The 26,955-nt window shown below is 36.5% G+C and overlaps 1 protein-coding gene across 1 annotated transcript in view; it reads left to right on the forward strand.

The window, feature by feature from the left end:
• Positions 1-26,955, forward strand: part of OCA2 (OCA2 melanosomal transmembrane protein) — a 206,934-nt gene that overhangs the window by 32,366 nt on the left and 147,613 nt on the right. Inside the window, exons 6-13 of the mRNA XM_090126753.1 lie at positions 3,300-3,457; positions 5,466-5,548; positions 5,883-6,036; positions 20,055-20,126; positions 20,845-20,910; positions 21,902-21,958; positions 22,956-23,080; positions 25,882-26,020. Of these exons, the coding sequence (XP_089982879.1) occupies positions 3,300-3,457; positions 5,466-5,548; positions 5,883-6,036; positions 20,055-20,126; positions 20,845-20,910; positions 21,902-21,958; positions 22,956-23,080; positions 25,882-26,020 (854 nt within the window). The remainder of the gene's footprint in view (positions 1-3,299; positions 3,458-5,465; positions 5,549-5,882; positions 6,037-20,054; positions 20,127-20,844; positions 20,911-21,901; positions 21,959-22,955; positions 23,081-25,881; positions 26,021-26,955) is intronic.

Genomic DNA, 26,955 nt, shown 5'->3' on the forward strand with positions numbered 1-26,955 from the left:
TTGAGAAAACTAATGAAACTTCTGAAACTGATAGAGCATAGAGAGAAAGGGTGGAACCAAAGTAGAGAAAAATGGAACCAAATTCTCCAAAAAGGGAAAAGAGGAGGAGGAATTACAGTGAATTCTTCAAATGGGGAAACCAAGAGTTATAGAAGAGCATGAATTTCCACTTTGTATAATTTGAAGAGGTGATCAAAAGACAAAATTGCAGAGAGATGTAGAAGTAACCGTAGTTAAGAACAATATATAAAAATAGATTCTAAAGCCCAGGAGTGGGGAAAAAATGTGAAAAACCTAAGAAACCAGCATGAGCAGCCTGATCATAAATCAGGATCATTAGTATACATGCACATTGGAAGCTCCGTGAAAGAAAATCGTTACATGTAATAATCTCAAGGTACATTTTACAGGAGGCAGAGTATGTGATACAACTAGATGTTAAAGAAAGCATAAAGTCAGTATGCAAATAGAGAGTCTCTGTCAGTCATGGCTTTTCAGATGGTTCTGTACATAATGCATGAATGGCTGGATGGAGAGTAAAGCACGGATGAAGTACTTAGGGTGTGACTCATCCCAGCTACCTGAGTTAGTCATTCCAGGCTCTATTTATATAGTTCATAGAGAGTTGGTGCTTCTAATATGATGGTGCAAAATGAGACAATGAATTCCATCTCCCCTTTTTCAATGATTTAAAACAAATTAAAGCAAACAACTCAAAAACAGATGTCCGTGGCACAGGAACAGAAACTGGTGCATAAATAACAATATAAATTGTTATAAATTAAACAATATAATTTAGCCACTGTATCCTGTTCCATCTTGTGGTTTATGTAAGCTACAAAAAAGTAAAATGATATGAGGTCACTCTCATGTGCTCTGAAATACCTTCTAGGAGCAGAAAATACAGCTCATGGTTTAGTGCTAAGTGATGGACCTAGTCTGGTGCCAGATGTAATTACATAGAGCCACTCTGTAGTGGTGCACAAAGCGTATGCAACCCCAAATCCCTTGACAGGATAATTCACAACAGTAATATAATTTCAAGAATGGAACTACATAAAAATGAGGCAGCTTAGCCAAAGTGGAATAAAAATAACAGCTCCAGCTTTAAATCTTGTCAAGGAGATTTCTTGCTTTAAAGGCACATACTGGAATCTATGTTTCACAAATGTTCAGAAAAGAGAAAAAAGAAAACAAGTATCACGGTTAAATTGCAGAGTTAAAGAGAATATTGGAAATAAAAAGACAGTTTCTAAAAGTTGAAGTCATACATGAATGGTCAAAATGGAAAAGAGACCACATTCAGGTAATTTAAGGGAAATATAAAGCCAAGGTAAGGCATGACAGAAGTATGCTGAGGAGCAAACCGAGAAAACTCGCTGGTAAAAAACCCACCTTTTGGTTTATCTAGGTGTAGCTGAAGTTTTCGCCTAATTTGGCCTGAGTCTACCTTTCATAAAGGCTGCGATCTGCTGCTGTGTAACAATGGAATTATGACAGTTGCTAAATAGAGTTTGGAGAAAGATAACTGTTGGAACTTCAGCAGACCAGAGAATGATGTTCAGTTCCACCTGAACTCAAAGGAGAATGTTTTTATGCTAGGAATCTTTCTGATGGTTTTGTAAATGTTCTGAAGAGAATGGAAAAAGGTTCTTAAGTATGCCCCTATTTAGAGGAAAATAAGGTAAGAACCACTTTTCTTGAAAATAAGGTTTCATTTTCCCCATTTAATTTTAAACATCCTGTATAACAGCTTCTGAATGTGACATCTGAGTAATTATAAGATTTATTTTAAAAGTGTTTCTTAAAAGGAAGTGTCCGGAACTATATGCACCTGAAGCTTTCTGAGACATAAATTACTTGCTACAATTCTGATAAAAAGCAGACTGTCAAAAAGTGTCCCAAATCGTTGGGTCAATAACTTTAGGTCAGTAGGCTTATAGAAGGTATAATTAATGTCTCAAGTTAGAGATATATTTACAGTTCCAGTGGAGAATAATATTATGTATTAGGACACCAAAAAACAATGATGCCGTGTAACAACTGGAGTTGGTCTCCTTATTCATTACTTCTGGAGTTAATTTTTTTATAGTTTCCTGTGAAATTTCTTTAAGCAAATAGATGCTTGTGTTTGTTCATCTATGTTCATTCTTAATGAACAATATGTGAATGATGATGGTGATGGCTTGCCAAGCTAAACAGGGAGGGATTTATATTACTTTGTAAAGTACTGGCTCCTCACCTGCCACTGGATGATAGAATCACAGAATGGTTTGGTTTGGAACAGATCTTAAATCCCACCCAGCCCCAACCCTTGCCATGGGCAGGGCTGACCCCCACCAGGTCAGCTGCTCAGGGCTCCATCCAACCTGGCCCTGGGCGCTCTAGGAATGGGGCACCACAGCTTCTCTGGGCAGCTGTGCCAGCGCCTCACTGCCCTCTGAATGAAGAATTTCTTCCTAACATTTAATCTAAATCTCCCCTCTTTTAGTTTAAAGCCATTCCCCTTGTCCTATCACTAAGCTTTCCTTTCTCCCCAAGCCCACAGGGATGATTCTTTCTCAACCATGCCAAAAGTGGACTTCTAGCAATACTGTGTTTAAACAGCCCTAGATGTTCTGAGACTAGATGAGCCAAGCTTCTAATATGTTTGTCTGTCATGGTTGGCTGCTTTCTTAATTATATTAGTCTAGGAATGTAATTTGACCACATCTCATGCTAGATGCTCAAAAGAAAAAGAAAGAAAAGATAGAAAAGGAGCTGGAGGAGAAAGAGACAATTAGCATTCTCAGAGGAGCTTGATTATGTATTTCTAGATGTTAGAAAACTTATGAATTAAATTTTGACCAGAAACCCAAATTCTACACCAAAAATGGAGAATTGATTCTGCTTTAATTTTCCACATGGTTACAGCTTGCACAGTATTTCCCCCAGTATAATTTCAGGTATGTTTAAATAGTCCAGTTAATGATGCAGACTTTCTTCTATACAAGCACTTAAAGAGACTTATTTCTCAGGCTCTTTGAGAGACCAATCTCAAGATTTGCAAGAAAAGGACAGAAGGATTTGTTTTGATTCTTTAAGTTCTTTTTCCTTAGGAAACCAGGCCAAAACTGTGCTACTTGGTGAAGAGGTAAACATCTGTTTTCTTCCTTTCATTGTTCCTTATGCATTTTAGGATTTTAGGTGAACCATGTGTTTTCAATATAAATTGACTCATTTTTTTTTTTTTTTTTTTAATTGGAATATCTTAAACTCACTTTCACTGGAAATTTACACCTTAACAAGTTTATTGACAGCTATGAATTTGACAGATTTTCATGACTCTGCTCTGTTGAAGTTAGACATAGGAGGCCCATTTGCAGCAGATGTAGCTGATGAACAAACACAAGAATACATTTTAGTACAAGTCAGCCAGACTGAAGAAACTGGATCAAGGAGGAGACGCCAACAGCAGGTGATGGTCTTTGTATTTTCTTTTACTTTTTCTGAGTTGTGTTAAATCTTTTGTGTTACATCACGGTGTTTGAGTTGGTTGTGCTTTTCCCTGTGGTAAAATTCGTGTCAACATCAGCATTAGAAAAATAATTAGAAGAGCGAAGTTACATTTTTCTCTGTCATTGTGAGATTTCCTCTAGCTTTCAATACTTATCAAAAATCTGTAAAACATATGTCCCTTTAAAGTTCATGCGTTTAGCAACATTTCAAGAGTTGTCTTAGAAGGAAGAAACAAGTGTAAAGTGCCTTTTCACACTCACTGAAATATATTTTCACATTTTGTTGAAATTATTTTCTCACACACGCTGTCACCTGTATTGTCTTTAATTCTTTTCAGGCTTTGATTTTGTTTATAACAATGTCCTGCTGCTCCCTTCTTGAGAACTCAGTGAATTTTATGATGTGTCACTGTGTATCACTGAACAATGGAAAACAGCTTCATCATTTAATAAACAGCATTGACATATAAACAGCAGCCTCTCATTTCATATGAGGTGAAAGTCCAGTCTCTACCAATAACAACTTAGCCTGTAATGTCAACAGTATTCCCACATACAGCCAATCTCACAGTCTACATCAAAAGAATAGTCCCACTACCTCAGTGTGCTGAACAAGACTGCAATGACAGTTACTCTCTCAAAAGTCCCAGGCCTGTGATGTGGAGGTTAACCCATGCTGTTGGCCATGATCCCCAAGGATCCTCCACACTGCTGCAGAATATCACTTCCAGCTGGCACTCCAGGGATGGTGCTGGCACGGTCAGATCAAGCTAATCAGAATAACCTTCTATGCTTGCACACTCCTCAGGCATTTATCTATGTCAGATGTTCCAAGTTGGCTAAGTTTTTTTTTTTTTTTTTAGCACATAAAGTCTGGATGGACTCAGAATTCAGGCTTAATTAACTGAATTCAAGTTTCTTTACCTTTCTTATTTTAAAAAGGAGATGATCTATGTATCCACACTTAAGGACCATATTTGAGTAAACTTGCCACATATCAGGCTATTATTTCATTGGGTAAATTTTCAGAAAAGTGATTATTTTATTTTATTTTATTTATCTTTTTATTCCGAGAGGATCAGAACAAGAGAGGAGTTCTGTTTGCTGAACTCTAGCATGTGCTCTTCATGATGCCTTGGGAAAGGATTTTGTTAATGGGCCTTTCATCACATGTATCTCATGCCTTTTAGTTTTATTCCCAGGCAGACTTTGGAAGTGAACCATATTTTCTCCTCTGGGAGTCAGTCTCCTTGTGCTGTAGATGACAGGTCACTCCAGGGACTGCTGCCTGTGGGAGGACTCTGGACACTTCATCAGCTTTGGCTGCTTTCTCTTATGTAGTACTGTAATGCTCTCTTAGGAGGTCTTCCTTAAACATACCAAGGCAAGAAAGAGCATGGTAACATCATGCTGTAAAAGCACTACTGTGGTAGTCTTTAATTCCTTCCCCCCCACCCCAAGATATTTGCATTTAAGAAAAAATACCCTGGGCCACAGGGGCACCACACAGAGCCTGGAGGACACTGGGACTGAGTGCTTTGCAGTTTGTGTGGCAGGTCAAAGAGAGCTATGCAAACGCCAGAGACTCTGTACGTATCTGTCTGGAGTTTTGGGATTGCTCCCTGAAATTCATGCCATTTGCAGTGTAGAAATACCCACCATAGCCAGGTGTTGTCTCTCCAAGCTGAGACACTTAGGTGAGGTGCTTAGCTGACCTGGATGCTTCCTATATCTGGAGAACATCCTGGAGTGTCTCAGGCTTCACTGAATGAGAGGATGAGTTTGCCCCAAACTGGGGGCTGTTAATATACCTAATGAAGTGTTATGAATGTAGCCTGGTGCATGTGTTCTCCATAATAAGTTCTCCAAACATTAAAGGAGATAGAATGAAGAGGTATAAAACCTCAGAATAGAGACTTACCACTTTAACTGATGTTAATAATATTACCATATCTGACTCTTTTGCAGGTGGTATACAACTGGTCTTTACCCTTAAGTTCAAGAAGAAATCATCAAATCATCACAACCAGAACCTTTCAGATACCAAACAGGTTGGCTAAGAGACTGGGATATGAGCCATTGAAGTAGTAGTTTACACAGACTTGATGGTAAAATAATAAGACAGCATTTTAGAAATAATTTGTCACTCCCTGTTTCAAAGGGGCAGGGAAGTGTGAACCCCCTTTATTTTTAAGTGAATTTTCGAAGTTGGGTTGTTTTCCAAACACAAATATCTAGAGGGATAGAGTGAAAATATTTGAAAAGTCTCACAATTGTAAAAAAATAAATAAAAAAACAAGCACATAGATATATTTATAGATATTCATTATAAAACAAGAGCATTTTCACTCAAGAAGAAAACAGAACTTCTCTTCTTTTCCCCAGAGGCACCATCTTCTTAAATATTCAAGCTTTCCTGCAGCAACCTGGAAGCGTTCCTCTCTCCATGAAGCATCAGTACCTTCATGCAAATATAGAGGCACAAGTAACAATTGCATCCATCATCTTAGTAGGCGTCTATGTGCTGATCATACTGGAAGTAAGTCGTGTTTTGTGTTGTAATTTTATTTTTGCCCTTCACTGCAAATGGAACATGAGGAAGAGTTTTGTTCTTGGCATTTAACACACTTCTAAAATCTGTATCTGAATCCGTGCTGTATCTTTATTGTTGTTAATGAAATAAATAAGATATTTGTGAGGAAATTGTTCTGAATTATAACCAATTCTGGCAAGTTATACAAACAATGCAGTGGTTCTTGCATATTTTTCTATTACTATCTCTTAATGTTTTAATACTTTTTAAAGCATTATAATTTGGCTGCGAGAGTAAAAATGATTTTGATTTGTAAAAAGTGTGGAAAATCCTTGGTTAAAAACCAATTAAAACAGGTTAAGAAAAAAGCTTTGGTTATTCCTTTTTCTAAGGAGCCTCAAACAATAATTTGGTGTGCTTTTAAAAGGTTAAACTGAGCACACTTTTTAGTATGAGTGACATTTAGAAATGCTCTTACTGTACCACTTAAAGTGGAACTAGAATCTGAATTAACATGAGGAAGTCAAAGGATGCAGGAACTTTAAACATTTACTGAAACTTGATTTGAAAGTCTTGAGCTACCAAACTCAAAGAAAATGCCTTAAATCAGCACCAAGGATGAAAAATATGTAAGAAATAGCTCAAGCTCTGACAGATATCTTTGAACTGAAAACACCTACTTTCTGATTATCTTGAAATAAAGTACAGATACAGGAGCCTACATTTCCCCTATCTCTCCCCCTTCTATTAGTTCATGTGAGTGTTAACAATCTCCATGAATTCTCAAGTTGAATCACACCAGATGTCCACTTGTATGAAACATGAATCATGTCTATAAGGCATTTAGTAATGTCTAGCATGCTTACCATATCTCTTCTGTAACTTAAAACTTCTCATCCTGTTACCTGCTGAAATGATAAGATAGATGAACAGCTTCTTATCAAATATTAATGACACATGCAATGTGACAGACATTTTAGACATTTAGATTTGGTCATTCAGGAATAGCAATTTATTTCTATGTATTTTATACATGAAAAAAGAGATTTAATATTTAGAGAGGGACTTGGGCAAGATATTGATATAAATATATGAAAGCATGCAATGCAACATCAAAACAATCGTAATGCTTTTTAATGAAGCTTCTACTTTTGAAAAAGCTATGTAATCCCATAGCAATTGCAAAATATTGTTTTTTAAATATCTGTAGTATCTGAGGTTACATCTGAAGTTTTCATTCTAGAAAACCACTTTGGAACAATTCATGGGTCAAAGAAAATAAAGGTTTGAAACTGAAGAGCAAAACCCAGAAAAACTTTAATTTTCCTGTTGTTTATAAAAAAAAGCTCTAAAACCACTAATTTTTTTATTGTTTCTGTGAAATGATCAAGGAAAAATTTCTGTTCTTGGCAGAAAAATTATTTCATCACATTCAGAGACAGAAATAGATCTTTACCTGTAAATTTTGAATTTAAGATGTGGGAATTCGCCTATTGAATCATGGTTTTAGCTTTCTCCAGAGTAGCTATAGGAATGACAAATGCTACAACTAGAGTAAATTTTAAACTATAAATATATAGCTAGCAATAACTGAGATAGAAATAGAACTTCACAGTTTTTCAGTTCCCCCATGGATCTCTTCCAAGAGATGGATGTTAATATTTTTAGTATACGTAACACCGGCTTATATTACCTCATATTTGCTATTTATAACTTTATTGCTTGAAGTTGTGCTTTCTCAACAAATTGCACTCTATTCCATTAGCTGTTATCAATGTTAGAGAAATCAATTGGTGTTGCTGCAGGAGTGATCTCTCATGGATTTTCATTTTCTGTGTTGTTGCTCTCCTTCTTTTATCTGTCTTTATTGCAGTTTCCTGTGTCTTATTGTCATTGCCAATATAGGTTCAACTTCAGGCAGCGTGTACACCCAAGTGCATTTTAGAACTTATATTTTCACATATTTTCTTATATCTGTGAAGAAATAGTTGACATTTTATCTGTTACAATGCACAAGAACTATCTGAAGGTGTGCATCTAGCTTCTTTTGCACAGCACTTTTCCCAACACAGGAAATCACATCTTGTGCTTCCACATTCCTGAACTCCACACTCCTCATCTTTTTGTTAGTCACCAGGGAATGCACAGCAGAACAGGCTGCAAGAGCTTTTGCCTCCCACAGATACAGATGATGGGAAGAACTCTGTTGAAGGAACATGTTATGATTGAAAGATGAACTTCATTTACTGTAAACTGTCATTTTCTCCAATCTTACACCATTTCAAAGACACTGGAAAATTCTGCTCTGAAGCAGTTGTTTTCATCTTTATTGGCACCAAATCTGTAGGACATACGTCAAGTACCATTCCTTGTTCAGTAGGAAAGTCTCAGTGTCTTCTGAAGAACGACTGATAGAATCATAGAATGGCTTAGGTTGGAAGAGATCTTAAATATCATCTAGTTTCAACCCCCTGCTGTGGGCAGGGCTGCCCCCCACCAGCTCAGGCTGCCCAGGGCCCCATCCAACCTATCCTTGAGCACCTCCAGAGATGGGGCACCACAGCTTCTCTGGGCAGCCTGCGCCACTACCTCAGTGCCCTCTGAGTAAAGAATTTCTTCCTAACATCTAACCTAAATCTACTCTCTTTCAGTTTAAAGCCATTAATTTCCCCCTTGTGCTATCACTATCAGAATGTAAAATGTTGGTTCCCCCTTGTGGTAAGGGCCAAATGAGGTCTCTCCAGAGCCTTCTCCAGGCTGAACAAGCCCAACTCCCTCAACCTTTCTTCATAGGAAAAGTTCTCTAGGCTTCTAATTATCTTCGGGGCCCTCTTCTGGACCCACTCCAACAGTTCCGCATCCTTTTTGTACTGAGAGTTGTTACACTGTGGAACCTGGATTCTTCATGTATTTTTTTTTAGTGTTGTTTCTTCTAAAACTGTTTACATGTTATTTAATCATAAAAATTTGAAACACCTTTATGGTTAAGAAGAATCTAATTTTGCCTCTCCAGTTTCTAGTGGTTTCTTTTATATACTTAGCAGAAATGTGAATACTTTTGTACTTTCCCATCCTACTCTACTCCTTGATGTTTGGGTATATTGCCTTTAACTCTGGATATCTCTTACTTACATTTTCTTAGTAAGACATGTGTGTTCCCTTTTTTCTTTCTTTTTCTTTTATTTTCCACATAATCATCCTTTCCTCTTGAAATTGATTTTTCTTCATATATTGAACAGTCACATCATTGCATTTCAGTCTTCACTGCCCTCCCCTTCTCCCAGAGGAGAAAGGAGAAAAATATATATTTCTCATGGTATTTCTGAAATAATCTAATCCATACCATTTTATAGACTTGTAGAAAACAATGCAGTATTTCATTTTGTTCTTGGAAGCCTATACTGCACAGGAAATTAAAGCAAGGGTATATTAAATTAAAATAATAATAATAAAAAAACAACCAAAAAACCAACAACAAACAAAATAGAATAAAAAAATAAAAAGGTGGTTCATGTTTACCTGCTTTGATCTCAGCTCTTTTTTAAATCTGTCACGGAATTAACTAGATCAGTTTATGCCCGTGACAGGGGGCAGTAGGACCCTGCCCTCCCCACCCCCCGCCTGGTCCCACAAAATGGGAAGGAAGGGGGAAAAGAAAAAAACAGCGGCAACAATCTATGGAGGTAAACTTTTACTAACTATGATATCGGAATGCAAAATAATACAACAGGGTTCCTGAGGAAGAAATGGATTGTAAGTATGCTTTCACTCAGGTCTATGGGGGGAGCTGGTGTAAAGAGCAGATGTCTAGAGTTTTATGTTGATGTTGCTGTACTAAATTAGTTCACAGTGTATTTCAAGAAAGACTCTTCCTAATTTTGATCCTCAAAACATGCAGCCCTCTTTGATTGAGAATTTTTCAGAAAAAAGTTCTAACCAAAAATTTTAGAAAATTTACTTTTTGTTTTCTTATCTGAAAAAAAATGTGTGAAGCAGAAAAGCGTATGCTCTCTATTGCTTTCATTAATTAAAATTGATTTTCCACCACAGCCCTTTTATATTTGTATATATTATTTCTTACACTCTATTTGCTCAGATTTGATAAGCAGTCATGTAGAATCTTTTTTTCTAGTGGTACAGCATAACCAAGTAAAAGTGAGATGGTTAAAAATCTCATTTTTTCCTGTGCAATACAGTGAGATACCTTTGACTTCTCCCTTTTTGTGTGTATTAGTGTATACAGGTTGTGAGATAATATACTGGTTACCTTTTAAAGAAATCTGCCTATTCTTATATTAAAATATTTGTTAATGCTATGAAGTTATATTAGTATTTAGACAAAAAATCTTGAGTCGATAAAGCTCTTATTTGTAATTAGTAATTGCATATTTGTAGTTATGTTGGAACTGCATTAATTAGGAATATGTGCGGAGGAATCCATTTATTATTACTGCATAGAGATCACTAATTTTAATAAATTATTAATTGTGTACTCTTGTTCAATATTTCCCATTAATAGTATAGTTCATGTTGTGGGTTAAAATGGAGTGTTAGCTGTCTATGATATTTAAGCAAACCAGAAAGTATGAAGGAAATGATCTTTAAAAAATATTTTAGTGACATTATTAAATAATGAAAAGTTACCACTATCGTGATATATGGAATAAAAGTGATACTTTCAGGAATTTGAAATTCTGTGAGAGCCTCCACTGAAATTGTTTTATCACAAGAACTATCATTCATATTCCCTTATGTAGCTAACCCTAAGGAAGATCTTGCTGGGATCTTCCAAACAGCATTTTAGTGACCTGACATCTTGAATGATGTTTACAGGTCTGTATTACCTTTTAAAATGCAAATATGTGAAAGTGCAAAATCTGCCCTTAGAAGGTCTAGCTTCTAATTTTTTGAAGCATGGACTTATAATCACAATTTTATTAATTTATGGAAATGGAGAATATCAGTTTTTTTCCATATTTCTTTTCTATTATTAACTAGTTTAAATTATGAATAAGCATCTCTTAAGCTCAATTACTTTAATACAAAATAGAGTGATTTTTAATAGCATCTAACCAGCAGAAATTAGCTGCAGACATCAACATTACTACACAATTTAGTATGCAGTTTGGTACAACCATTTTTCCAGCATTGTGGGCTGGTTGAACCAATGTCAGAAATCACTTATACAAATGAAATAAGGTGTTTTTTTTAATACTATCCATGCTCACAGAGTCCTTTTTTTAAATAATAATAATAATAATAATAATAATAATAAATATCCTTATTTCCAATAAGGTGGCTATTTGAACACAGGAAATTATGTCTTAGAGGGGGAATAAGAAAACTGAAGAAATATTCGCTAGCATATGAAACATAATATGAAGAGACCGTGAAAAGCTAATCTTAAGGGAGATTTTTTTTTTCAGATGAGCAGAGTGATAGAAACTCTGGATGAGCTTACTCCAATAGGACAGAGCTAGCACCAGTTAGATAAACTACAGTTAGAACTGTAACTGTGAAAACTGCAAAAAAGAAGTGTAAACGAAGCATGGAGTGCTTTAGGGCAAGGATAGGAAAAGTTAACATAAAAATACTGTATTATCAAGCAAAATCCTCAGTTTGATCCCAATTTGCTCTAAGAACAATTTTATATTATTAATCCGAGTTTACAACCACAATTGTCTGATTTTTTAGATCTATCTCTGTGAAAATCTGTCTTTCCTCTGTATGTGTGTGTGTACATACAAGCGTGCACTTTAAAGAAAAATGATAGATAAGATGTGGTGCTTCTTAGGCAGCACTTCTGTAGTGTGTAAATTGACCTTAATTAGGAACGTCATAGAAAAAAATTACCACTGGATGGTGCTGCTTGCTATTCTGGGAAGTAGATGGCATTGCTAGCTTTAAAAGGTGCTAGCACCCAGGCTCCACTTTGCACAGAATGTTATGCTTTTCTGTAATAATAGGAGTCATATTTCCAATACTAAGTGTAAAAACTAATTTCTAAATGTCCATTTTCTATTCTGCATTGTCTTTTAAAACTAATTTTTAAATGCTATATGTTCCATTTTTGAAAGACTATCAAACACAAACGTCTTGTCTTTCTTCACTGACTATATGTGTTGATTTTTTCTGTTTGTTTTGTTTTCTGTTTGAGACAGGCAATAGAACATTAAATTAGCTTAATTGAATGTTGCTGTACAACTTCTACCCTGCCTACAGCAAACAGTTTTAGAGGGCCATGAAGTTGTAAAATTTTAACAAGGTATTAAAACTGACATACACTTCTAATGCACACAATCATGGATGAGTCTGCTCTGGGATTGCAAATGATGTCTTCCTTCAGCAAAGACAAAAATAACATGGGAGAATGTAGGGAACAGACTTGAAGTTTTGTGACTTTCTCAATTTAATTTCTTTACATTAGAAATTCTAATGTAGTTAGACTTTAGGATGCTGTGATAACTGGGGGAATACATATGATTTCATCTTCTTTGGTTTCAGGAAAGCATTCCATAACAGCAAAGGTTTTGCAAGACTGAAAACTTGTTGCCAGGCCAACCTGTCAATATACAATAGCTTTGGTCATGTCTGCCTACGGTAGCAGTCTGGTTTATCAACATCGAGGTAGCACCATCACATTCTTTTCTGGCTCAGGACCTGATATCTCTACTTTAGTCATATAGCAAATATTTTTTGTAGATAAAATATTGCAGGATTGATACGCTTTGAAACATAAAAATGATCACTGTCCTGTCTATTCACAGGATTATACTTTTTATTCATCTAACCTGATTTACACATGTCCAGAGGTCCCTTCCAAACAATATAATTCTGTGATTCTGTGATTCGTTCATCTCAGTCTATCTCTGTCCATTTTTACATTAAGACAAAATCCCCAAATACAGAGCAAATAAAAATACACACTTTTAACATTTGAGTCTGCAAGACTCTCAGACTATCAGATATTACTGGATTTTTCTATCCAGTATCTCCTGAAGGGGTATAGTTTTCTTATATCAGAGCCATCCCAGTAGATAAAGGCTGGAAAACAATCACTAATGACTCCAATGGAATAACTACAAGATATGACAGACTCCTGTTTTTTTTTATATTTAACTAATTTATTTATTTTATATGAATCTCTTAGAAATAGGTATGATGGATGGTACATGGTGATCCTAAGCACACATTTCATGCTTATGGTAGTACTATCATATTGAATTACCACTGAATTTTTTTGAAAATGAATAATCTATTTTTTTTTTTCCAAGCAAGGCATACTTAGGTACAGTGATGTGTTTTTGATACATATTGACTTACAAAAACGAGCCTGTTACTAAGATTTTCTAAGAGTTAATTCTTGTGGAAAGTCTAATTTTATGATTTGCTTGCTGTGTGTAGGTACTACATATAGATAATATCCTAATTTTCAGACTAAGATATAAATAACTGTCCTTGCTCTTAGTGACTTTTCCAATGCTTTTAGTCCCTTTGAAATCCTAGAGGTACAGAGTCTTTCAACGTCTGTTCCCCATGTGGAATCAACTCTTTGAAAGGGTAGATAACTGCAGGACGAGGGGAAATGGTTTTAAGTTGAGGGACAGGAGATTTAGGTTGGACGTCAGGGGGAAATTCTTTACAGAGAGAGTGGTGAGGTGCTGGAACAGGCTGCCCAGAGAGGTTGTGGATGCCCCGTCCCTGGAAGTGTTCAAGGCCAGATTGGATGGGGCCCTGGGCAGCCTGGTCTAGCATTAAATGAGGAGACTGGTGGCCCTGCATGTGGCAGGGGGGTTGGAGATTCATGATCCTTGAGGTCCCCGCCAACCCTGGCTATTCTGTGATTCTGTGATTCTGTGATGTGCTTGCCCCAAGAACTATCCCTGAATTCTTCATCAGTGTAAGGTATACTTTCTAAACTGAGTTGAGCAACACTCTTCTGGTTCATTAAATCCCTGCAGAATTTACTTGCTCCTACTTACCTAAGTAATTCTGAGGCAACTAATTTTCGGTTGTCCATTTTGCACTAGCTCTTGAGACAAGTCCCCTGTAAGGGGTTCCCAGGCACAACAAGGAATGCTGTGTGGCTGAAGGAGCAGCAGAACTGCTTCTGCAGAGCTCATGTAGGGTGAGGGTGAGGATGTAAAGCTTTAGGTGCCATCACCAGCTTGGGGGGAGGTATGCTGCTTTGCCTTTATCACTGGTACTGGTTAGATGGGCTCGTTAATGTACGTGAGCATGAAGGAAATCAAATATGACTGGCTCCACTGACTTTCCTTTTTTTCTGCTCCAATCTCACCCAAACCTGACTACATCCTGCATTTCTAGTCTACTCGCTTATATTCTGCTCAGATTGCTCAGATTGTACAATTTGTCAGAAGTGGAGCACATTCCATAAACTGAGCATTTGATGCCAATTAGCTTTGAAATAGATTTGCTGCGAAGCAGAGTTCAAAGTATTGGAAGGCTTTTTCGACCTTTGTTTTTTCTCTAACATAAGCCCAGATTTTCAGTTATGTTATATGATAGAGTAAGGAACAAATACCTAAGTTAGTTAGCAAAATTACCTTTTTTTTTTTTTTTTTTTTTTTGCAAATGTCAGTTTGGATTTCAGCTTTTGATGGCAGTTTTAGGTTTTGTTGTTCATTTTCCAAATGAAAAGTGGATCAAATCCTCGTGACATGAAAGACTGAAGTTTTATCTGTACCTTACTAAAACTGTTGGATTAGTTCAAGGTAATGCAGAGTACCAAAATTTATGAAGTATATGGTAGCAAATGGTAAAGTGATCTCCACGGCAGGGTTCTGAATATATGTACTATAGCAATTAAGCTAATACTGTCTTGACTGTATGACTGTATGTAGGAAAAACAAACTCTTCCTCTTTGAGAAAAATCCTTCCGCTGCTAAGGATATTTTTAACACAATAAACCCTTGCTAAAACAGAAAAAGGAAATGATATAAAATATTAAGTCAGAAAAAAAAAGCTTTCCTAGAGCAAATTTTATTTCCCTTCTCTTTGTCACTGTCCCCTGAGAATAAACCGTTGAACTATAGACTTTGTGAAGTCTAACAGGGATTTGACTGTGGATTTTATAGTAAAGGTCTCAGCTGCTCTGGAGGTGGGTGGAAAATGTATAAAGCTCATATGTAAATAAAGGTTTGTGAATAACCACCTCCTGTTGCAATGAAGCAGTGCTGCCAGTCTATCATATGAAAATGAATTTTTCAGGAAAAGAAGTATTTAAATGCAACAGGTTTCAGTGGAGAAAAAAAATAGAAGGATAAGAAATGAACTGAGGCTGCATTTGAAGCTTTACATTAAAATCACTGACAGTCATCTTTCAACTGCCATTTATCACTTATAAAGAAAGATTTGTGGAAATAAAATGTTGGGTGTGATGTATGATTTATCAAATATCTTCAGCAGCACATTTTAGATATGCATGCCCTAGATTTCAGCTAGGAAATGTATGCTCTGAAATAGCATACAGGTCACCATTTGCTCGGCTCCTAAATAATTTCCATTTGCCTCCTGGAGCACTTTACAAGATAAAGTGGTAGAATTTTGGATCATTTTTATAATGGTGTTATTGTAGTCTACCAAGAAATCTGATGAACTTTGTACAAAACTTTTAAAGCACTTTCAGGTTGATAAAGAAATTTAAACATGACAAAGCTCTTGACTGTGTAAGTCCAGTTTGCATTAAGGCTGTGGAAACGCATATTTTTAAATAACTTCAAACACAGCAAACTTATTGCATAATTGATTTGGATTGTTTTGATTTCTTATGTTAGACTTAAATTATCAATTTAGAGTATGGAAACTATCATACAAAATCAGCATTTGGCACACTATCACACAGCAGGCAATCACGAGACAAGCTTTCGATAGATAATTAAGAATAAAATTCTTATAAGACTGTTTCTGATCTCTCCTTATTATGATTTTACCTTATAGCATGACTCTCTAGTATTGCTGTCATGATGCCTACATTGCTGATACTACTTTTAACAGACTCCATTTTTGCATTTTTGAGTGTTTTAATTGCTTATATAAAATTGTGTAAATTTGCACTGTTTCTCAACTCTCAACATAAATGATATCCTGTATCAGCGAGCTCTGGGCCTGATTTGTGCATTGAAAAGATTAAAATCTGTGCTGCCTTTTTTTCAGTAGCAGTTTGTATTGAATTAACAATTGCTTTGTAAAAGACAAGTGCTATCCTTTGCTGTTTCACTGTTCAGGTAAGCAATTCTAGGTGTTCTGTTATGCAGACAAAAACAGGGATGATGGTGAACATTTCCCTTCTATGAAGAGATAGTAAATCTGTTAGTCAGGCTGTGAGGTGGGAAGCTCTAGCATGCAAACTTTCATCCTCCTTGTCTATTCTGATTTTTCTTCTCAATGACTGTTACTTGATTTTTTAAAGAAATCTTTTCAGGAAATTATATCTTACAGGAAATGCATTTTATAGAATGGTCTAAAATCTTCACAATATGGGGATCCATTTGCAGGATGGGAGAAATGGGTGAGATGAAAATAAGGTATTCCTTTGGCATTTGGCTTTGACAGAATGAGGAGGAACGGAAAAGGACATTTGGATAAGAGGCATGTTGGTGAGAGAATGAAAAAGAGGTGCTGGTATGATGTCTGCAGGATGGAAAGAATTTTGGTGGTGGTTTCTGTCAAAGGAATGAGGTGTAGCTGAACAGTAGCCCAGACAAGAAGTTGTCAGCACTGGAGATGGGTTTCGAAAAGGAGAGATGAAATAGGGAGGAAGATTTAGGTATCAAAGAAAGATATATAAGAATTATTGATGACATCATGTATTTGATGAGGATACATTGTACAGAGTCTTGAGCTCAAATGTATTACAGTCCAAGCAACCAAAACTATGCCTCTCAGTTACCCAGAACCTGTGTATCTCAGGCAGTAACTGAGATTCAAACTAATCATGCTTGGGCCAACCAATATCTGTGATTTTATAGACAATTCCAACTTGAAAGGGGAAATCCTTATGAATCACAGTTCTTTCAGCTTGTCTTTGCTTACGAAGTAGAATGAAGATATATTTTCTCAAGGATGAGAAGGATCAAATGTATATGTATGATTTCACTTTCAAAATTTCTTTGCTTTCAAAAGTCCATCAAATCTCTCAGCTTTCCTGAGGGTAAATGTCTGTGCCAATTAATTTCTGAGCTCTTTCAATTCTGTACCTGATTTTTTGTTTGTGGATTCTGAAATTCATTCTGAAATGATGTTTATCTTCTTTTCAGACTTCCCAAGGGTTTGGATTGGGTTCATGCTATTTTCCAAAACAACAATAATGATTTTTTTGCCTAACATGATGCTCTCTGAATGTGAGATTTCCAAAGATAAAAATAGTACAGGCATTAGATGGAACTGTGGTTCAGTGTGGCATAGCTTATAAATGGTATATTTTATTTTCTCCTTTTGTAAGCTGTAATGCACATACAAATAAATGGCTTGTTTACGGTTTGCTTTATGTGAAAGAAAAGCAAAGAGTCATCCACTTTTTCTGAAGCCTCCTCCAAAGCTCATCTTTTGAATAATTGTATGTGTCAGTGCTTTCCAGTTTTAATTTTGCTATGAAATTTCCACTTGGTAGTTTGCTGAAATGAAGAGTTGCACACTTGACAATATTTTTTTCCAGTACAACTTCGTATCTGAATAGTCTTGATTTGTTCTTCAGGATATATTTTGTATGGGCCCCTTGAAAAATCACTAGGATAAAGGAACTGATGGATTACTCCATTTATATACTTCCCCTCATCCTTCTACAGAAATTAAAGCATGTTTTACCCATAGATCATATAATAGAATCACAGAATGGCCTGGGTTGAAAAGGACCACAATGATCATCTGGTTTCAACTCCCCTGCTATGTGCAGGGTCACCAACCACCAGACCAGGCTGCCCAGAGCCACATCCAGTCTGCCCCTCCAGGGCATCCACAACCTCCTTGGGCAACCTGTTCCAGTGTGTCACCACCCTCTGAGTGAAAAACTTCCTCCTAATATCTAACCTAAATCTCCCCTGTCTCAGTTTGTCTCATTCCCTCTTGTTCTATCACTATCCACCCTTGTAAATCTCCCTTCTGTTTATATGCTCCCCTGAAGTACTGGAAGGCCACAGCAAACTCATGGAAACTGAAAACGTAGTCAACCCAGTATAGTCAATTATATATAGTCAAAATAGTCAAGAATACAAAGACAGAGGTCTTATGTGAAAAAATCAAAAGCAACAATATAAAATACTTAAGACCAATCAAATCTTGGAAAACCCATGACATTTTTCTGAGAATTGTAGAAGAGCTAATTGGTGAGAGTGATGATTAGATGAGGAGAAAGCCTCTAGTCTGAGGAACACAGAGGATTGCCCAGTATCTTACCATTTACTTTGTCTTGATAAGAAGCTGATCTTCCCTGGTTAACGCCTTTCATTGGAGAGAACTGTGTGGCATAATTGCAATATGCCATTGCCAGACATTAAATGTTGAGTATATTGAATGCCCTTCAATACTGTAGTCTCATAAACGTCATAGAAATGCATTCCTATCAACACTCTGTACCTAGAAATTGTAGATATAATCATGAGTTACCACACATTTTTTGTGGAAGCTTGTTGGAGGTGTAATCTGTGCTATGTACTATTATACCATTAGAACATAGAAACCCTCCTTTGCTACTATACCAAATTATTCTTCTGTGCATTTTGAAGATAGGACAATTTTTTCAATTGAATCCTAAAATTAGCCAATTAAATTGTTTATTTTTCTATTCATTTGCCAAGTTGCTTTGTTGTTTATCATTACTGTAAAAAATTTCAGTTCAAGGAAAAAATCAAAGCCAAACGTCTCCTTTTTTCTTTCCTTCACAAGTAGGCAGGAGAGCCTTGAGATGTTCGCATCCTGTTGTTTCTTATCAGCAAAATATTTCTAATGAAAAGGAAGTATTTCCAGACTGTCTTATTTCTGGCTCAGCTATAATTCTGGCTTATGTCTGAATATTTAGACACATTAATAATAAATGCTGTTGATTAGATTCGGTCTTTTGTAGTGCGAATTTTATTAATTACATTCTAACTTTAATTGACTTATTTTACACAATCTGTGATCTTCCAGACATGGTGGATTAAATAATTACAGATGAGCACTAGGAGAAAAAGCTATTTTTTTCAGGGCATGTCTGCTTTCGTACATTCTCCTTGAGAATTTTAAGTGCAATTTATTCACTGGATATATAGGCATGGACAAAAGTTGTCCATGTATTGTATATTGTATGAACAGTTGAAGTGTTAAAAGGGTATATAGATGAGGTATGAAGTATATGTCCTTGAAGTGAAAGCTTTTTGTAGAGAAAATGCTAATGTAGAAAGCCACTGCATGACAGAAGACTGCTCTGCATGTATGAAAAAAACGAGTGCACAAGCTTATGAGATCTGTCTGCACCCCAGACTACAAAGTAGACCTGGAAACTAAATCTAGTGTGTCTCTGCAGGATTTGTTTGCCCCAGGTCTGAGAGTTTTGCTTTGGTCTTGCTTTGTAAGTCACTGTAGTTCATTTGGAGACAAAAAAGCACCTAGAAAGATTGAGGTGGATCACCTCCTGGGCATGTCTTCTTCCTATGGGCTGTGAAGGGAAAGCAGGAAGACTAGCTCAGCCTGGGTTGCCCAGTATTTTTATCCTTAAGCTGAGAATATGGATTCCTTTCCTTCTCAGGTGACTGGATGTAAAATAAAAGAAACTCATGCTTAAACCCCTTTCTTTATCCCACAATGAGACAAAGTTTTCAGCCACTCCCTCAGATGTGTTTTTTTTTTTCTCTTCCTCTTCCTCTTCCTACTTTTTTGAGAGGACAGTGGGGTAAAATAAGGAAAAAAAAAAAAAAGGAAAAAAGAAAGGAGGAAAGAGAAAAGAATCAACTATAAGAAATTTTATTCTGTCGGTAATAAGAAGATGTTAAAAGGATTCTTTGATCGCTTCTTACCCTTTCTTGCAGATTGTTCATAGGACTCTTGCAGCGATGCTGGGCTCTTTGGCAGCTTTAGCTGCATTGGCTGCTATTGGGGAGGTAAGTTATTGAACTGTAAGTGCTCGTTTTGTTTCTGTCTATAATATAAAAATTCCAGAGAGTGTTATGTTGCAAATGGACGCGGTAGTCTTTTTAAAGAGAGTGAGATGGTAGGGAAGATATTGGGTTGAAAAAACATCATGGGGAAAACAGAAGAGCTTAGGGTATGGACGGGGAGAGGAGAAAAGTCAGTCTTTTTGTTCTGATTTTGTTCTGATTTGTCATTTTGTTCTGATTTGTAGGGAGCTGATTACAGATATTTTCAGTTTAATTCAGACTTACTTTAACACTGTTATTTTCAGTAATGTTAATATACCAATCAAGCTGTGTTTCTTTAAACTCTCCCCAGCTTGTTCGCACATAAAACTATATGCTTTTGTTCTCTCAGGAAAAAGAAAAGCAGGTTGTACGATATAATTCTGTTATCATTTATTTTTGTAATGTTGTATGATGAGGAAATAGATAAATAAACCAAGAACTTAATGTAGACTTTTGATAATGACTCACTTCGGATGTTGCAATACTTTGAATTAGTGGTAGTAGAAGTAAAAATAGTAATAAAATAATAAGAGATTTTTGGTGTGCCTTTAAGGAGCTTATTAATTTCATTCGTGGCTTATTTAAATGACTCACCAATTAAACGGAGTTTATATTTCATAGCTAATCACAAGTTAGCTGCTCCATGGTATTCACTGGTAATTATATTTTTTGATTGCAGAGGCCAAGTATGGTCAAAGTGGTAGAGTGGATTGATTATGAGACACTGGCACTACTGTTTGGAATGGTAATTAAGATGTATCTCTTGCTCTAAATGTGTTGAAATTCTTACATTCAATATCTAGGTGGTTTTGTTCTGATGAAAATTTGTTCCTTAAGGTGTTTATCAAAAGGATTATGAACAGACCTCTGAAAGAACCTTTGAAAATTTGGATTCTTTTCAAGTTCTTTTTTCTTCTGTAAAATCGTGATAACATACCAAAAATATAATTGAGGTTCATAATAGGAAAGACCTGTTTAAGTGCCAAGTATTATCACTTATCTTGCTAATTTTGTTTACTCAAAACCTTCCCCAAACACACTTAGCTGGAAAAAAGGTCTTTTGTTGCCTTAGTGCTATGTTTGGAACCAAAAAGAGAAAACCTGAAATGGAGGACAAATATTTGATCAGATTATGATGATAAATTATTTTAATCACTTTTGACCAGAGCTATTTATTGTCAGAAGTGTGATTTAACTCTAACACGAAATACACAGTGTATGCAGACAAAATTGCTGCTATCTGTTGACAATCTGAGCTTTTTTTTTTATTTCCTGACAATACTCCCCACCCTCCTGTCCTGCTGACAGAAAAAGAAAGCAAAAAAACCCATAAAATCTATTGGGACTGGCAAACTCCTGGAAATGTGCGAAAGTGCAGAAGCTGGTATCTTCTGTACTCTGTAGTGCATTATTGCTGAATACCCACAGTTATTGACTTATCTTGGTTAGTGACATAAGGGAGATACTTTGAGTCTTTCATGTATGATGCTTACTTAAGCATAACAAATAAAATTAAACCAGACTAATTTAGAGACTGTACTGAGAACAAAATTTCACCATATGATGATATCTGAGGTATCTGACAGCTGTACTGGATATCCCGATATGATGGTGATTAGATGCTCAAAACTTTGTCAAATATGAAAGACATTTTTTTAGGGACGCAAAGTACATCACATTGTTTTTGTGTAATAATCATTTGCAAGCTTTTTTTTTTTTTCTTCATTTTTTGGTAGATGGTTTTGGTGGCCATATTTTCAGAGACTGGATTCTTTGATTACTGTGCGGTAAAGGTAGGTTTGTTTTAGTACTCTTAATTATTATTAAATTAATTGTTAGATTTAGTAAGATCTGTGATAGGGCTTGGTGTGATAGAAACTTTCTTTGGGCAGTTTACATCTATCACACTACAAGTGACAGTGGTCATCTTGTAATTTGGAAAAATCTCTCAGGAATGAAAGGAAGCCCTTAAGGCAATTCAGTTTTTTCTGGAAAAGGCAAAGGCCCCCAGTAGGGTACACAAGTATATAAACAATATAGAGCTGAATTATCCCACTAACTTCCCCAAGACTGTAGTTCCTCTGTAGCTAAAATCTTTATTTATCTCTGGCAGTAGGAGAGAGGAAATATGGAAACAATCATTAGTTTTACAATCACAGATGATAAATGACCACAGACCTTTGCACAGCAGTAGAACCAAGGATTGCATGAAAAGGGTAATTCTGATGGATTGGCTGTAAAGCAAGTATTACCTATATTGAGGAACTCCTTCACATGCTGGAAAACTTAATTTTCTTGAGAACTGTGGAGAGAAATAAAACAAAAGCAATAAAGAAGACTGCTTTGAGCAAAAAACACCTAAAGAAAATGTGGGTGGATAGGTGCCCAAGCTGTATAGCCCTGTCAGTGTTGCTCTGAGGACAGGGAAGGTGTCCCAGTGTGTGGAGGTGATGGGAGGGCTGAACCATACTAATCCACTCAGCCCCAAAGGCAGGAAGTGGAAACTCAGCCCTACTCCTACCACAGACCCCCTTCGTGCCTGGCAGTGGAGCATGGGGTTTCTTCACATTTGCTTCTTCCTCTGCAAGGTGGAGATATTTGCATACTTCTGAGAATTGTTTTACTGCTAAATTAATTGATATTGGAGAGGGCACTGCTGGAGGTGCATGAACTTCTCTGAGCTTACTGTTGTTTCACCTTTGGTGAGGTTGTTTATCTGTCATTTTTTTCTAAAGTCAGATGGAACGTTCCAGTCCTTTGATTTTGTTGCTATTTGTTTGTTTTTATTAGGCTTATCGATTCTCTAGAGGCAAGGTGTGGGCCATGATTACGCTTCTGTGCCTTATTGCTGCAATTCTTTCTGCATTTTTGGACAATGTTACCACGATGTTGCTCTTTACTCCAGTAACCATAAGGTACTTTATTGTTATGGTTTTGGACTTACTATTTTACAGCCAGCGATCAGTAGTAAATGTATGTGCAAACATGCTTGTTTGGACTTTTCTTGGTCATCTAAATGGAAATCAAAACTTCAAATACGCCTATTTTAGTAGGGTGAAGAGCTGATGTTTTCAAAGTGATGAGTTGCCATTTTCCTTTAGTGTTGGTGATGAGTATATATCTGAAGCCTGTTCCATTGGCAGCTGCCTTGGCAGCTAATCACTGTGGTTTGTCTCCATATCTGAACTGCAATAGCATATTGTACCTCTACTTCCTTTTTTCATCTTGTAAGGAAGGAGAATATTTCTAATTAAAGCTACCTTGTTCTTTACTGGTTATATACAATTTTGTCTAGTAATTTATGTTTTACTGAAGTTTAGCCCTTCTAGTAGTGGTTGCAATACTTCTTTCTGAATATGAAACAATTTTCTCCCTACTGGTGATTATGACATTGGTACCGTTGCAGACCAATTTCATGATTTAAGATTAGATATTTGGAACAGTAACTTAATTACTTCAGGATTATGTAAATTAATAACACCAGATTTGCAACTACATTATATGAGTGTGTAATTATAAGTACTGCTTAACATGAATTTAACCTGTGTCCAGTTAACCCGGTTTAGTTTCTGAAAGATCTAGGGCTTTTTAAGATAATCCCAAGTGATGTAATACTTGCAGTTATTGTCACATTAAAGTACACAAAATTCTATTAGGATATGGTCCCATTTTATGAGGTAGTATAAAACAGTAAAAAAAAAAAACAAACATAAAATTGCAAGTGCAATTTATTCTGAATTGGGAAACAGTTGGTAAATGAAAGCTCCATTTGTTTTCTGTCTGGTTATATTTTGAAGAGATCACTTTGCCTTACTCTGATTAACGATTTCACCTACAACAGTAAGCAATTATTAAACACTAAGTTTTATTTATCATCTCTGTTGCAGGATATTTTGTATTAAATGCAATTGGGAATGAATTGAAAGCCAAATGCCAATGCATTGTGAACTACTTTTCACATGTAGAGCTACTGTAGCATTTATTCTATTTTATGCCAAATGCATTTGTAACACCAAAGAAGTTGCAAATTATTACCAAAGCAAAAATAATTTTTTCTCTCTTCTAAGCCAATAATTGCCTATTTCTGAAACTTCATGATAGAGGTCATTTTTTTCTGTTCTTATCTCACTGCCATTGTCTTCAGTCTAAAGCTTTGATCCATCACACTGTGCTGTCATTGCCATGGAAATAAAAGCCTGCATAAAATGCTACTCATTCTGTGCATATAAGGATTTAGACTGTCATTAATAAGATGTAAAACATGATGCTTGTTTCTCTCCGCATTTTGCAGTAGCCTGATAATTAATAGCTAACATTCTCAGCTATTGTTTATTTTCAAGATACTTTGTTGTTGGAAACTGGGAGAGGCTATAGTTATTCACATGTGAAGTTATATAACTGGGGTAAGTGTGCTGAGGAAGTTCAGTAGACTGCTACAGCTCACATACTGGGATTGTGCTGTACTTCAGGATTGGCCTTTCTTGGAGTACATCAGAGATTAATTCTTCATGTTACCACTAACAACAACAGGACAACCAAATAAAGAACAACAACATCAACAAAAAACGTACAAACCAAACACTAAAGGAAAGTTAACTTTAGAAACACTGGAAAAGAAGGAGTGAGGAAGATCAGCATACAAGTCTGGTTGTGGTATAGTGCCAAAACAGTTACAACTGGGCTAGCTCTACTGTAGAGCACACTTCAACTGCATAATTTTACGCTGCTAGGGGAAATAAATGCATTTTTGTACAGTTATTTTGTTCTGAACTTTTTATGTACTGACATCTGTATTGGCTGACAGTGCTTTTTCCAATTTTTAAATTGATACTCCTGGTGACAGGTAAGTGTATCAAGTTAAGCTTCTGTGCAACACTTCTCTCTTTGAAATATAGTTTTAATAATATAGACTTAGAGCCATAAAGCTCAACTCTTCCTTCAGGGAAATGACTGGCAGTGCTACAAGGAATGAGATCCTTAGGATGAGAGCTCACTGTCCAGCCTTTTCCATATCCCATATTAAGTTGGAGGGGGCAATAATTTAAGCCCTTGAAAAGCAGAGTGGATTTTCCTTCCTGCACTGTGGTCAGGAGTGAGTACAGGACATGTACTCCCAAATCACCCTGGCCTCACGGCCTCACACCTTACCACCAGGCTTTAGGGAAGGGGGAAAATTGGGAGAAGAATTAACCGGGTAAACCTAGGCTGAAAACAGGTCTCTGATGTATGAATCATGGCTGATATCCTGTCCTCTGCTTCAGCTTCCCATATGACAATCAACAACTGAGGATGAGTGCAGAGCTTGTAGTTACCCATATGTTGGTGTCACCTGGGGACCATGGCTGAGAAAGTGTGTAATACTGTGAACATGGCTTTAAATTTGAAATGCAACTTTCTGTAGAGTCCAACTCTTGGGATAATTAATTACTTCTAATTAAATGCTTTTTTAAGCACATCAATTTCATTGGCATTGACTATTGCATTGTAAATGTAAAATATATGCATATTTTACATTGATAGTTCTATAATTACTGAAATGCTTATAAAAATTAAAAGTTCAGTCATACACAACAAACACAAACATGCACACGTATTGATTTTAACATCTTGTGGTTTTTCCATTGGAAGAACTTTTCTTGTAAATTGTATAGATTTTAAGATTTAAGGGAACTTGATCATAGGGTAAGATGTTAATTTCATTTTCTTTACACTGCAGGCTCTGTGAAGTACTAAATCTTGATCCAAGGCATGTCCTGATTGCAGAAGTAATCTTTACAAATATTGGGGGAGCTGCCACAGCTGTTGGGGATCCTCCAAATGTGATTATTGTTTCCAAGCAGGAGCTGAGGAGGCAGGTGGGTACTGCAAGCTGCTTTTCTGCTAAAATTAAGTTCTGATGCTGATTTATGCTGTGATGAACCTTTTATTCCCCAGACAGCCATATGAACAGAACACAAACCATTTGTTCTGCCACACTATTTCTTTCTTATTAGGACGATCAGACAGAGAAGAGTGATCTTCTGGGGGGCAAAACTGTGATGAAGAATAGACTTTTTGATATGGGCTGAGAATACTGGTTTCCTTTCTTTATTTTGGGGGATTTTCCTTGTCAGTGACAAAGTGAAGAGGGAATCAAAACAATGGAAGGCTGTAAATGCAGAAAGTTTAGAAAAATAAGAAATGGATACAAGAAGGAAGATGAAAATCTAAACCTTTTGTACAGAATTTCTCTCAAAATTTAAATATATTGAAATCACTCAGTTCCTTCTTAGGACTTTAAAACCAGGCATAACTGTCCATGCACACCACCCCCACACCGAGAGGTGTCATTACCCCTGTCTACCCCTAACTACCCCTGTAGATTTGTCGCATGCAGTCCAGCTGCAGGTGGTGTCTTTGTCCTCCAGCCACGGTCTTTTGGCATATGGTGAGCTGAGTGGGGCTTATGCTGTGCAGTGTGGGCTCAGCTGTCTCCCACCTTCTGCCTCCCAGTGGTATCCCCAGGTACAATGGGAGATTCTAACTTCCTTCTTGCCTCTTCTATTTATGGATAAAATTGTTTCTTCATTTTACTGGGTGACTGGTGCCAAAGGGAAGGTTACAGTGCCAGGTGCTAGGGGCCTCAGAAGCACTCCAGACACCTGCCAATGGAAATGTGTTGGTCCCACTCTCTCCTCCCACCTATATGGCCCTCTCCCACCTATATGGCCCTCTCCATCCTGTAGGGACACCAAGCCACCAAGCATGTATCTTCTATTTTATACAGGTTTCATAAACGCCAAATAACTTT

The sequence above is a fragment of the Phasianus colchicus genome, chromosome 1 (genome assembly GCF_987193195.1).
Source record: "Phasianus colchicus chromosome 1, bPhaCol1.hap1.1, whole genome shotgun sequence".
NCBI classification, from domain to species: Eukaryota; Metazoa; Chordata; class Aves; order Galliformes; family Phasianidae; genus Phasianus; species Phasianus colchicus.